This window comes from Prinia subflava, chromosome 2 (assembly GCF_021018805.1).
Source record: "Prinia subflava isolate CZ2003 ecotype Zambia chromosome 2, Cam_Psub_1.2, whole genome shotgun sequence".
Classification (NCBI taxonomy): domain Eukaryota; kingdom Metazoa; phylum Chordata; class Aves; order Passeriformes; family Cisticolidae; genus Prinia; species Prinia subflava.
The window spans coordinates 69,975,733-69,990,147 of NC_086248.1; the positions used below are offsets into that span (position 1 = coordinate 69,975,733).

The 14,415-nt window shown below is 37.1% G+C and overlaps 1 protein-coding gene across 6 annotated transcripts in view; it reads left to right on the forward strand.

Annotated features, from left to right (window-relative positions):
* The window catches only part of ARID4B (AT-rich interaction domain 4B), an 87,532-nt gene that overhangs the window by 26,048 nt on the left and 47,069 nt on the right, over positions 1–14,415 (forward strand). For all 6 annotated transcript variants that reach the window (XM_063390449.1, XM_063390454.1, XM_063390452.1 and 3 more), the window contains exons 3-6: positions 3,990–4,100; positions 8,865–8,930; positions 9,515–9,605; positions 13,674–13,753. In XM_063390449.1, the coding sequence (XP_063246519.1) occupies positions 3,990–4,100; positions 8,865–8,930; positions 9,515–9,605; positions 13,674–13,753 (348 nt within the window). The remainder of the gene's footprint in view (positions 1–3,989; positions 4,101–8,864; positions 8,931–9,514; positions 9,606–13,673; positions 13,754–14,415) is intronic.

The following is a 14,415-nucleotide window of genomic DNA, read 5'->3' on the forward strand; positions in this document are numbered from 1 at the left end:
GGCCCGGCTGTCCGCAGCTCCTCGGGGCGCTGCCCGAGCCGCCCTGGCAGCGCTCGGCGCCCCGTGCAGCGGGTGCTGGGGAAGGGCTCGTCCCCATCTCTTCCGAAGCAGCCCCTCCGTAGCTGCCGCCCGCCTGCGGCCGCGGGGTGCAGCCCGCCCCGGCATCCGTGTGCGGGCCGGTGTCCGAAGCCAGGTGTCACCCCCCTGAGCCGGCTCCCCGTCGGTAGCCTGGCCTCGGGTTTTCGTGCAGACAAAATACAGTTCCTTTTGGAACCGCCTGCTGGGTGAGTGGTCTCCATGAAGATCTTTAATGCCGGTCTTCTGGCAATAGTAAAACAACCAAACGAACAAGCCGAGATACTGCCATGAGCTTCACTTTACACCTTCCAGTGTGAACTCTGAGATTTTTGAAAGAGTACGTATAGAGACACAGAAACATTGACAGGATATCCTGGGGTGTGTATTGAAGCTGCTCTGAATGAAAGAAGTTTATGATCTCATTATACATGAATGATGGCATGTGCTGGGCATACTTTTCAGTTTTGCTATTGACAGAAGTTTATTTACTGATTGTTTGCGATATGCTTCTGAAACCATGATTCTTATCTTTACGTTACAAATTGCAGGTGTTTATGTTCACATAAAAAATGCAAATGCCAATTCACATTATCTTTTAAAATAAAATAAAGGCTGAGACAGTAACATATGAGATTAGTACAGTTTTAAGAGACCTTCAAGAATTTTAGGAAGCCCAGAACTTGTATTATAGGGTAGTCCCCTTTCCTTTTAAATGCCACTGCAAAGATTCTTAAGATATTTCCAGTATGCTTGCAATACCTTTTCCAAGATTACTGAATGATCAAATTCTATCTGCATTTTAGCATACTGGGGTTTTTTTATTATTTTCTGGAAACCTGCTCTGAAAAGCCTCAAAAAGAATAAAAATGAATCCTGATAAAACATGTCAAAATTAAATAGGCAAAGATATATTCAGTCTGAGCATAAGGACATCTAATAAATGATGTAAGCACAAAGCAGGGAAGGGATAACAGAAAGGTAAAAATAGCTGTATACTAATTTTTAATCTCTCTAATGTTGGTGGAATTGAATAAAACCTTGAGAACAGGTGACTCAGAGTTAGTAAGAATGACAAAGTCATGGTAAAAATTATCTGAAATTAATGCCAGACTCTAATCATTACTCTTATTTTTCTAGTTTACATTCACTATGATGCATCACATTTTGCTAATTATTTTAACTTGCCACTCTCAGCTGTTACTCTGTCATAGTGAGGTAGGTATCTTGGAAATTTCAGTAAGGTGATTTGGATGGGGGGAAAGCCCATGTAATTTGTCTTTCAATGGAATAATGAAATAGGAAAAAATCCAGTATGTATCCATTGAAGATTTCAGATACTGTTTTAAAATATATAATGATTTATAGTGGTAGTTAATGAAACTAATTTCATAATTTTTGCTCTCAAAAGCCACTCCAATACTGTATTTCTAGTAAACATACCTACATTGGTAATCAAATAGTCCATATGTTTGCTATTCTTTGAAGTTCTTTACAGTAGTAAATATTAACTAATTCCAGTGAAAGGAATAAGAGTGATTTCACAGGATTTAGGCTAAAGATTGAAATTAACTTGTATGTTAGTAACAGAAGTTCTTACAGATGATGTTTTTTGAATGAATATTATTTCTTGAAGAGGTTGTTAAGAATAAGCTAGTGATAAAGTAATCACAATACTGGTAATTATGATCTTGATAAGAATTTAAGGTCCTGCTTAAAGTTTGGTTGTTGACTTGCCTGTTCCTCTGCCATAAATTTTCAAACAAAGACCAGAGCTTCAGGTTTTCTTAGTGTTCAAAATGTATTTTTTTGTTTTAGTTAGTGGTAATAGCAGTGAAGAAAAAGTGTTCTGTATTTTTCAGTAAGTTCACCTTGACATTGTTGATTGGTCTGTGTGATAGTTCTGTTGTCTGTATAGGGAAGGGTAGACTAACACTGACACAGCCAGCTCTTTAGGTTTTGTTTATAGGAGAATCATAGCTGTGTGCGTCTGTGTGGACCCATCTGGGATCGGTCACTCTTGTTAAAATAATCTCAGTACTCCACAATTCCTTTTAATTTTGGAAGATAAACTGGCATGAAATGCTATCACCCCTTCACTAAAGAGTCCACTGGAGCAGGAGGGATGCTCCGCTTTTGGAGCTTTACTGTCTTTGCAAGAGAATACATTGCTGCTTTCCTCTGCTCAGATTCATGTTGTGTGAAGCAGCCACTTCTTGGTTCGCTTCAGTGAGAGTACTGACCAAAACCAAATTTATCACCAAGTCCCTCTTTCAGCATCCATCCAATTACAGCAAGAGAAAAGCCTTGCAGCCTGCCTCACAGGCAAGTACTGTTGGGCAAGCAAGGAGAGAATGAATTTCAGAATCCCAACATGCTTAACAGATTCCTTGTTAATCTCAGTGGAGTTTTATTGCTATTAAGCCTGGATTAGGAAAGGATAGGTGATCAGGGATATACTACCACCAACGTAGTATATCCTACTACTCTGCATGCAGTCACGTACCACACATGCAGGGAGAGAGAGCGAGGGGTTCATTAGTGCATTCATGCTTCTGATGATCTTAGAAAGTGCAGATTGATAATGATTTTACTGTACTCAGACACATATTCTATTGCCTGCCAGTGAGAGAGAGAGAGGCTGGGACAGAGTCAGTGTAAAAAACATCATTAATAAGGAATTAACCCTGTAGCATCTAATGTTTCTCAATTTCAAGTTTTGTAGAACTTAAATTTCTGAAAAATGGTGCATTGAAACATTCAAGTACATGCTTCCATGCCTTCTGATGTATTAGAACTGGAAGCAGCTAGTAGGAATTATCTGATGCTGAGTGCAAGCACCTCAGTCTCAAATAGTGTCAGTCTCTGATGCCTGTGAAGATTTATCTCTATATTTTTCCCACAGAGAACCTGAATGTGCCAGAGATGCCCCTTGTAAGCTGTGTTCGAATCTGTAGGGGCACAGAAACACAGTGTGGCTTCGATAAGGGCTTAAATCTCTTTGCGCTGCTCTTGTCTCCAGGGAGGCTTGCAGCTCTTGAAAACAAACCTCTCTGCTCTTGCGTGTCACTGTCTGCCTCCCCTCTTCTGACCCAGAGTCTGTGAAGTAATTCTTCATAGGTGGTTCAGTTTTCTGGAATCCTCACCCAGATTATATTAGGAGAGGTTGTGTGAGAGAAGATGGACTTCCTTTGAAGGAACTGTGCCTTCATGGTCTCACTCAGTATACTGATTTGACCTGTGTTCTCTTATTTCCCACCTCCTCTGTTTCTTGTTTCCCTGTTTGGGTGTCACCTGTTCCTGTGTTTCATGTCACAAAACCTTGTCTTTTGTCTAGACCCTTCACCTCCATTGTGTGTTTAGTCTCTGTCAGTCTCCTACTGTACCTTGCCTGTGGGCTGCTCTCCTGATGAGTGTCACCTTCATAATTTATTTTATTAGAAAGTGAAAAAGCAACATCTTCTCAGAGTTGTTCTATTTACTAATGAAAAATGAACCTTAATTATTTGAGGGAAATAAACACCAGTGTCTTCATGGTACTTATCAGGTCTTGAGACAATTTAAGGAGAAGGCAGAACACTTGGTTGGCCTTCACCATAGCAGCAGAATTGATCACTTGCTGTGTCTTCAGATGGTGCAAAGGCTGGAGGCCTATGTGATGCTTAGTGTAGGTAACTGTGGTATCAGTTTATTGTATTTATGATCTTACATCACGAGATTATATCTGTGGATTATGAAATTGTAATGATATTCATTGTACTAGCTTAGTGTTGTGTTCCGTGTTTCTGCTGCTATCAATTTAGATTTCATTGGGCTGTTTTGTAATACTTTGTCCACAAAAATTGGTGAGACTAGGGTAGATGTATTACCAGTGGTCAGTAATTAAAAAGCAGTTGTTTTCCTTTCTGTTGCAGGCAATTGATGAGCCTCCCTATCTCACAGTGGGCACTGATGTGAGTGCAAAGTATAGAGGAGCCTTCTGTGAAGCCAAGATCAAGACAGCAAAAAGGCTTGTCAAAGTCAAGGTATGTGGTTTTCCTGCAAACACTTTTTTTGAGGTGGGGTGGGTAAAAAAGTGACTAATGTTAAAAAATTGGCACAATATGAGACTTCTTAGTCTCAGGACAGATAAAAGGCTGTCCTGTCCTTGGAGGCTGGCATAATGGTGTTTGAAATAACAGTAAGCTTATTATTGTTGGGAGGGGAGGGATTCCCCCACTCCCACACAAATAAGTATGTTCTGTTTCTGTCACTACTTAGTCATCTGTGTGTTTTTGACCTTCAATGCCATAGGCTGACCTTAAAGTAATTGATTAAAATGTGACAAATGTAGGCTTATGTATGGAAGAATATTTCCAGAAAATAGCTAAGACTACTCAAAGTAAGCTTTAATAGGAGGGTATCTTTTACTTGAGGAGCACAGGTCACTGTCATTTAGCCATGGCAACTAGGTAATTCTTCAGGAATATGCTGAAACCCCTCTGCCTTGCAAAAAACACATGGTATATTGAGTCTTACACAATAGCAAGCAGGGGATCTCACCGAAGCTTTTTGATAACTAGTTAATGACTGAATCAATATAAGCCACATGCAGGACAAATAAAAATTCTGAAAAGGGATTGCAAGATATATGTTTTAACATCCCTTGAAAATTTAAAGTATCACTTTTAGAAATAAAGAGAAAGTATCATTTCTAGAAATAATACACTGCAAAATAGCTGTATGTTTCTGTTGGAATAAGGTTGTCCTAAAAACTTCTGATTTGCGAGGAGGTACTATTTTTCTGATTTGCCTCTTGACCTGATACAAAAACATTACAGAGCAAAGATCAAAACCACCTAGAAAATACAAATTAGATTGTTGCTCTGCAAGAGTTATAGTGGCAGAATATTTTTTTATATCTACTGTAAATTTAAGTGAAAAAATGTGTGAAATGTGAGTGGTGATTGAACCTGTTATTGAATACTATTGCACACTATAAATTAGTGTGCATTATTTAAATCAGCCCACATGCTGTGGCTGATTTTTGCCTATAGTATGTCTGAGGGAGAGAGTAGGCACTCTCCATAAACCCTGGTGGGAAGGTCTGTTGTCACTTATTTGATAGTAATGTTAAATACAACAAGAAGATTTTAGTCTTAAATCTGCCAGAGGAGTAGATCAGTGGTCTTTCCATTTCATTAGTCGAAACTTTTATTAGCATCATCTGGTCTATGCTTTACAATACCATTGGGTTTAAGTGATTATGTATTGCTATTTAAGCTGTTAAACATCAGTATTTAAGTACAGGGATTTTGTTGTGCCTAGATCAGTGAAATCTTAAATAATTTCAGTTCTTTCAGGGACTTTCAGTCCACCTCCTTGATGGCCACTTGCTGTTTATTATTCAGTGCTAAGTATTTTCTTGTGGGTTTATCACTTGAAGTTTGGTCACTGCAAGGTTTACAGAAAGATCTTGACATGAAATAGAGTTCTTCTGTAAATTGTTTGTGGAGTTTTTGTGCAAAGCCTTCTGGATACAGAGGGGGGTGTGTGTGTGTTCACTGTTACTGCCCTATCGCTTAGGGCAATTTGGCCCCAGTACTGTTGTTGCTCTATAGTAACATGATTTGTGGGTGAGATTTTTGTGTGTAACTGCTGTAACAATATCTGTTTACATTGTTTTTTCTCCACCAGGAATGTGTATTCCTTTAACTTAACAGTGTCTCTCTGATTTTCTCTGAAAATCTGTTCAGCTCTTTCTGGCACATGCATACTTTTCCCGATATTAGCTCTAACAAAGATTCTCATTACCAGCTGTGCTTTGTCTGGAATTTTGGTATATTATCTGCTGCATTATTTTTTTCACTTGCTGAATGGGTTTCTTTTGGCCCCAGTATACATTTTATGCCTTAGTCTTCTAGAATTGCTAGAGGAGAAGAAAAGTCAGTTAACTTCTTACTGTCAATTTTAGTGTAAAGCAGTCATTATGTTTTATAGCTAGATATTCTGCTGAGCAGGTAGGATGGCAACAAAATTCTTTCTATATGGAGTATTGTAATCTTCAGACAAGTAAAATATGTTTAATTGTGTCTCCTTTGATGTGCTTTCTCCTTCTGTTGAATTTTGCTTCCCAGAATATTTTGAGGAGATAGCTTCATGATAACTTTCCCATCACAGCATGGTTTATTAGCTTCATTCAATTTAATGCAGGTGCTATGTACTTATAATTTCAGTATCAATAGGTACTGTATTTCACAATTTAGCAGTCTTTGGCAAATTCTGTATGTGGTATGGAATTCTACAGTAACATACAACACATTGCACACTTGCTCATGGAAAACAGTAGAACTTCAGATTTGTGTGGACTTTTCAAAAGTGTTGACTCAAGGGCAGGACTTTGAGTGTTACAAGACTGTCAGTCTACTTTATCAGATCTGTTACAGCTTTTTTTAGGGAGTTATTTAAGCCAGTTTATTTTGGCAGCATCTCCTAAAACAATTAGCAGTGTCATCTACCACTACTTGCATTTGGGCACCCTGCACAGAAGTTTCAGAAGAAACTGTTTCTGTGTAGGTCTTTATTAAACAGAACTGAGTAAAGCTTCTGCTGTAATAGGACTTATTAGGACTGTCTTTTCAGGATGGTGAAGAAAATAGAAATTCCAGCTGAGTCTAACCAAGTTGATGATGTGCTAAATGTCTTAATCTTTTGCTTGAGACAGAAAGGTTCCACACTGCTAAATACTGTCAGAATTAAATCCCGTTACTAGTAAATACTGACATCACTTTTCTCAGCTTCAAGAAAGGCCTGTAGTGTCGGGCTGAATTTGGAATGTATTTCTGTTAATAACCAGTGCTTTTTGAGCACAAATTAATATTTCAAGAAGCAAAAACTGTTGGTATCAAAACTCTCCCCACAAAGAGGCAAAGCGCCAAGACATCTTTAAAAAGACAAACCATTCTGGAATACACAATAGCAATTTGCTTTGTTTACCTTTCATCAGAGTACATTGTGGCTGAGTGACGGTTCTGGATAGAGTTCCTTTTTGCTGCAAAATACATTTAAGATAACTACAGAAAGTAAATAAAAACAGATGCCTCTAAATCAGAATTGATGCACTGGATATTTCATATGAGCCACTAGTGACCCTTGGTTTCAGATTATTTTGCATCTTAATTTTTGCTTTCTGGGTAAATTCCCCCAAAGAGAGAATTAAATACCTGTATCTGTCAGGATGAAGTTTAGAGAATTAAATACCTGTATCTGTCAGGATGAAGTTTAGAAGGGTAGAACTTGCTCAGTTAATTCCTAGCTTGAATCCTTTGTCTGCCTTTTGGTTACAAGATACGATTTTGTCTGTGTGGTGGACAGAAAGTATTTGCCATCAGCAGGTGAGATGTGCAGATCTGAAAAGAACATACTCTCACAACTAATGTGTTGCTGTAGTTCTGAGAGAAGATAGACGAGATGACTATTCATTGAAGCAGCACCTGGAAAGCAGTGTAGCATTTTAGTGCATTCGTTTTCTAATCAGACAGTCAAGATAGGTTGTCTTTAGTGCTGGTTGTAGGTGCTGCTCTTGGCAAAATTCCTTAAAATCTCCTCTCTGTGTAGGAGAGCTGGTGTTAAGAGAACAGTGTGGTTCTGAAGGAAATTTCACTGCTGCTGTGTGCTACTGTGAAGCTCTGAACAAGAGTGAGAACGTGATCATGGGTGAAACAGTCCAGACTTTTGATGTACGATTGCTGCAGTTGAGAGCTGGTGTTACACAGCTGGATCTCATGTTACATTCTTACTTATTTCAAATACTCAGTGAAACGTCATATACTTCAATACACCAAGAGAGTATGTTTTGGTGAATATCAAAACATCATTTGCGTGTTGATAAATGTACATAGATACATAAAATGTAATTCTAGAATTTTCTCGGTTTCCTATAATTTTAGAACGGGAGTGGAAGTAAAACTTCAGATGTAATTGATAGGAGGATCCTGTGACTTTCAGTGTAACCAAGATAATTGTGAATGTAATGAATGGTGACTGTCTCTAGCACCTCTTACAGTTAACTTAATCATACATTTGAATTTCCAGGCCAGGTTTTTTTTTCTGAGGACGGAGCATGTGGAATTAATGACAGCAGCCTTTGTATCATTATGGGAATCACAAGGGAAAATACCTTAGATGTTTACAGGATTTAGTTAGCCTGGTTTTGGAGGACTGGAAAGTTAGCTTTTTTTACATTTCCTTCCAATTAACTCTGCGTGTAGGCTAGACTGACATTAACTGAAAGCCCGTTTGAGTTCTTCATTTTGTTTAGTCGACAGCAGTGTCTTGTACTTGTGTGAGTCTTTCAACCATGAGGTGAAAAATGCACTTTTATCAGCAAAAGATAAAGGTGCTAAAACTGTTTGATTTCAAAGCACTGAAATATAAGTGTTTCTTTAAAGTTGTACTCAGAAGTCTTGAAACTTTCTCCTTTCTTGCTGTGGTACTAGAGAAGTTCAGCTCATTTAAGAGAACTGCAGAGATCGTTTTGAACCATTATACAATTTTGTTATACTCTTATCTGTCATTTCCTTTAGAGATAATGATTCTTTGTGAAAGATAAAAAATATTTTAGGAGTTTTGATAACTGAGAAATTAGCCCCTCATATTTCTAAAACATATGAATAAAAAAAGCTTTCAGCAAGCAGAATAATTATGGTGACTACCTGTAAAATGAGAGTTTGAGAAGAACTACTGACGTTTGCATGTGCTTATGCTGCTCAATTGTATCAAGTGATTGTCAGTTGAACTATATTTTTTAGGTAACCTTCAGACACGATTCTTCAACAGTGGAAGTGCAAGATGACCACATAAAGGGTCCCTTAAAGGTAATAAATTTGGTTTATATCTTGCTAACGCTTTGAAAAGCATTTTTCATTTTAGTATATGACATAAATGTGCATATATGGTTTGGGGTGAGAGTAGAAGGTTTAACTTACTACACAGGCTAGATTGGTCACAAAGCATAGAAGATAATGCTACAGAGTTAGAGACAGTATTATCTTCATGTTAGCTTTTTTCTTTGTAGTTAAAGGGCATGCAGCATGGGCTGGTGCTCTGTTCTTTTTGCCTTAAAGCTAAGAAGTATGGCTGGCACTGATTTTTAGTCACTGTTCCTTTGGAGAACTCGGCAGGAGGATTTGATGGGAAAGCTCTTACACAAGAGAATGACATCACTCAAATTGGTTCTTGTTCCCCACCTGCTGGCAGGGAATAATCAGCTCAGTTAGTTGGCTTATTTTAAAGGAATGAAAAAAGAAGTTTGAGGGACACAAGTATATTCAAGTGAAACTTGAAAAACTATTTATATTTGACATAAAATAGATTAGAAATTATCTCTGTTTGCTAACACAAAAGTGTTGATTTCATTGCCTGTTTTAGAAACTCTCCAGTGCTGAGTTCTCTATTTTAGGTAGGAACGGTTGTGGAAGTGAAGAATCCAGATGGAACATACCAGGAAGCAGTTATCAACAAATTAACAGATGCAAGTTGGTATACTGTAGGTAAGAGAAAAAATTACGTATTTGAATAAAACTTATGACTTAAAAATAAGCCTGTGACCTAGACATGTCCTAAACATGATGAGAGAGACTTTTTAGAGATGCTTAGGTATTCAGAGTTTTTATGAAAAATCTTTAAAGATAAACTTCTTATTTTGGGTTTTTGTAAGAAACTGCACCCTTTACAATCTGAAATTGGAACACCAAATAAAGATGTAGTGAGTTGCTCTATAACTGGTGACTCCTTTGTAGATATTTAATACACTGTTGTTAAATATTCTGAAGCAAAGTGTGCTGTCACATGTCCTTAAAAAAAAGCAAAGAAGTGCTTTTAAAACACAAGCGGCAACACCTGCTTTTCCCCACTCCCAGACTTAGCCCTTACAACAGCTGCAGTTAAAATACATATAGCTTGTTATAAGGTGATATTTCAGATGTTTGATAAGATACCACATGCTCTTTAGCAAATAGAGGGTGGAGGTTTTTTTAATTTACATACAGGAAATGTGTTGATTCTTCAGAAACTACATAGCCCTCTCCTGGGTATATATGGGAAGATGAAGACTAGATCTTGAAAAATTTTAGGGAGACTTAATTCTTTGGAGATGTGGATTATTGTTAATGAAGTGTTGTTGAAAAACTAGGGAAAGGCTTTATTTTCCCTAGTCATAGCTATTTCAAAAGGGAATAGAGCTCTAAATGTAGATGAAATCTTAAAGATAAGTATTGAAGAAAATACGTTTGTTTTCCTGTTGGAGGAGTAGAATCTATACGTAAAGTCGAGACTGCATTAGGATGGGGTGAAAGTTACAAAGACAAGAACTAACATTATAGGTAGTGTTTTGGTAATTAATACAGAAGTGGATCAGATAGGAGAGCTTTTAAGAAGCAAATGGTATAGCTGGTGTTAAAACTGTGTTGTATGTCTATGTTTCTGAGAAAGTGTGAGGTTAGCAGTTCAGCAAGAAGAATAAGATAGCAATCCATGCAGATTAAATTTTGAAAAGAGATGTCACAGAGTTGCAATCAAAGGAGGTTTCTGTCAAGAATCCTGAACTTGGGAAATAGGAAGAGGTGTGGGTTTCAGTCTTAACTCTTGTGTCCTGTAGATAAAAGCAGACAACAGCATATTGACCTTGTAGAATCAGTAAAAGCAGCATAGCTGCTGGGAGTGTATTGCACTTTGATAGAGAATTGACTCTAGCTGTGGATGATTAGAATAATCTTTGTCAGGAGGCTGAGTGGAAGGAGATGCAAATTACTTTTACTGGCAGTGATGACTTTGCAGATCTGAGTGAAAGTCCTACTGTAAGATATAGTTGCCATTTACCAGATTCCAGAATTGGCACACATATTAACTAGCAGTTACCTAATGTTGTCCTAGCACTTGCTGGGAAGCATCTAATTATCTGCACTGTTAATGATTTTGGGAATAAAATTACTATGATTGGTCAAAAACTTTTGTGAAGGCATATACCCATCTGAAGTAGCAGCTTTGCAAAAGTTACTTAAGACCAGATATGCCATTGCAGCAGTATCTGGAGAGGAATAATCCTTTGAGGGCTGTTTGAGACCTCTTTTAACACTGAACTATGGGCAAAGTTGCTTTGAGCATCCCTATGTGTCTTGTATTCTTAAGGTGTTGTCTGAATAGAAATTGTACATCAATTTGCTTACATGTCTTTTTTAGTGCTGCTGTTTTCCTACCAAGGAACAAGAAAAACTAAATAAAAGTTTTTAAAAATCCAACTAGTGTAGTCTTTTAAAATTACTATAGCACTATGTGTAGAGATGTATGTATTTATATGCATAAACTTGTAAATATAATAGACATACATGTAAAAAAAATATATATATATGCACATACATGCATACATACATACTTAAGTGCCCTTAATTTTGCCTGCCCTGTAAAAAATCCTCAAAGAACTCAAGATATTTAAGTCCTGGTAACTAGATACTGTTTTGTTATTCATATAAATGTCTCTTGGAGTCTGTGTTTACTAGGAGGGGGGGAAGAAAATTGCAGAATCATTTGCTTTACTAAAAATACAGAGCTATGCATGTTCAAAAGTAGTCTTATCCCCTTCTGCACTTTTTTATCATTACAATGCTTTTTCACAGAATTCAGAGTGGTTTTCATTGCATTAAGTTGTCTCTTCCCTGGCTTTTCTCTTGCAGTTTCAGAATATGTGATTTTAATAACATTACACTCCTGATGCCTGCTCAGTAGATGGTTTTCAGGATGTTCCAGCAGATCAGAATGTCACACTCATTAAGCCATATGTGCCGTGCTGGCCACATAAGTCTTTCAGGGAAGTCAAGCTTTTCCTCTGAAAGTATTCATGTTATGGAACAAGATTAAGATTCCCTCTGGCAGGGAAGAGGCCACAAGCAGATTACCACATAGGACACATTATGTGGCTACCTGCCTAGCTCTGAATAGGTTTACCTCTGCTGTAGTCAGCTTATCTCTTGAAGTGGATAGATTTTTTTATCTCTCATTATGTAAGGAGATTGTTTTGTTAATTAACACAAACTGGATTAGGAACCTGCTGACTACTACTTCACTTAAACAAAGGGGGGCTTAATTATGTGTTGACCATTGGAGATGCAGTTCCAAATCTATGTGGTTTGTGTGCAGTTCTTGTAATTGATACTTCTCAGCAAGTGTTGAAGTGACAGATGTGCATCTCTAACTAATACTTTATCACAATTGAACAGTGTTCAACAATTACTATAGTCTATAATGCAAACTGGGGAATTGTAGCTACAGGGCGAAGTTTCTTCATCAAGAGTACTCAGTTTTATATGGGGGTGAAAAATTCTCTGAACTAGATAAAAGGTTCTTTAATATCAAGTAAATATTAGTCAAGAATTTTGATGTGCCTTGTTGCTTTTTGTATATTTTTGAGTTAATAAACGTTGAAGAGTAGAGCACCCTCCATCTGAAAGCCAGAAATGGCTAAAATTAATCTCTCTGATCTTGCTGGTTGACAGCTATTCTTCTAACACTGTTATTTTGATCTGTTGATGGAAAGAAGAAGATGTTTAAATGAAGGTGAAAGAGACGTGTTAAGAAGTTGCTGAAACTTTTTTTTTAATGTAATATTTTAATGTTATCTTGGGGTTGTTTTTGTGCCCACAAAAGTCTTCAAGGTCATTGCTGTGTGGGAGCAAGAATATAGTTATTATCACTGCTCGAGAGAGAAGAGAGATATTCTCACTGAACTCTTAGTGCAAAACCTAAGAGTTAAAATTTGTCACCAGATTTTCATCTGTTAACTAACTACCTCCAAAAGACTTGACAAAAGCTTACTTTTTATATGACCAGTTAATCACGTTCTGAAGACCCCACCTTAAATGTATGCAGTGCATGTCAGGATTCTAAAGGATAATGTGTGGAGCTGAATGAACTGTATTATGAACTTGTTTCCAGTTGTTTCTAGTGGTAGCAGAGATAGCAAAAAGTTTAGAAACTGGGAGCTGCATAGGTCTGTCAGTCGAGCTGGTTTTGATGATTGTCAGCACTTTGACTGTTGTCATCTTCCTTAGGATGGTATCACTCTTGTTCTGTAGTGTAGCTGCATGAAGTCAGTAGGGAAAGACATTGAACTTCCATACAACGTGAAATTGCAGCTTCTTTCTGTAAATACCCATTTATGTTTCTCCATGGTAAGCAGAGCTTCCACTTCAAACTCACAGGAGTTATGTAATTAATTTCTTTAAAAATTGTAAATGTTACAAAAATAGTTTTAGAATGTTGGAAACAATAGTTTTTGAATAGTAGTGTGTTGAATTTAATTTCATGGCACCATGAATTGTCTGCTCAATTACTGAATTACTCAAGGTATGCAAGTGTAAAGTCGCGATGGTGAGAGAGCAGTTTATGTATTTGTATTTGGTCAGTATGAGAAATGCTTTACTGGATCTGCAGCATTATCTGGGCATGGATTTCTTCTAAGGGTTGCCTACAGGAATGTATATCTCATTCTTTCTGACATGTAAATTAATTGCATATTAATATCCTGAGTTAAATGTTTTCTTTCCTCACTTCTTATCTGGTGACAGTATTTGATGATGGTGATGAGAAGACTCTGAGACGCTCTTCCCTGTGTTTAAAAGGAGAAAGACATTTTGCTGAGAGTGAGGTAATTGAAGGGTTTTTATATTACAACTTTTTATTTAGAAATATTTTAAAGTGATACTTTTATTACCTCAGTTTTAGTATGTTATGTGTACCCATGCTACTAAAAATGGGGGTTATGCAAAGTGCAGTCCACAGGGTGTGGCATAAAAACAAGATATACAGTTAGGTTTCACCAAACTTAAAGTTAAAAAAAATCAGCATTATATTATTTATAATTTGTAGATTGTAGGTCACACAAAAACCCTGCGATCACACAACTATTTTACATTGTATAAAAAATTATCTGTAAGTATTAGTCACAAAAAACCCACAGTATACTTGTAACATGAGAAGTCATATAATTTATAACATAACAGACTAATGTACATGTTTCCACATAATAAAGTTCTGATGCATTTTTGATGGTCAAACCCAATTTGTAGTAGTTGATGAAACATAAATACTTTTCTTTTAAATGGCCAATAATAAGTTGCTGTTACTTGTTTATTTGACAATAGCCTCCAGGATTTGAAGCTGGCTCATGTTTTAGAGGTGATTTGCACATTAAAGTGTGCAAACATTTGTAGCACACTCCAAATAACTGGAATTCCAGAATGAGGGTTATTCTTTCATATTATGTAAGACAATCTGGACGGATGGGCAGATTTATGTAAACATGTTTGT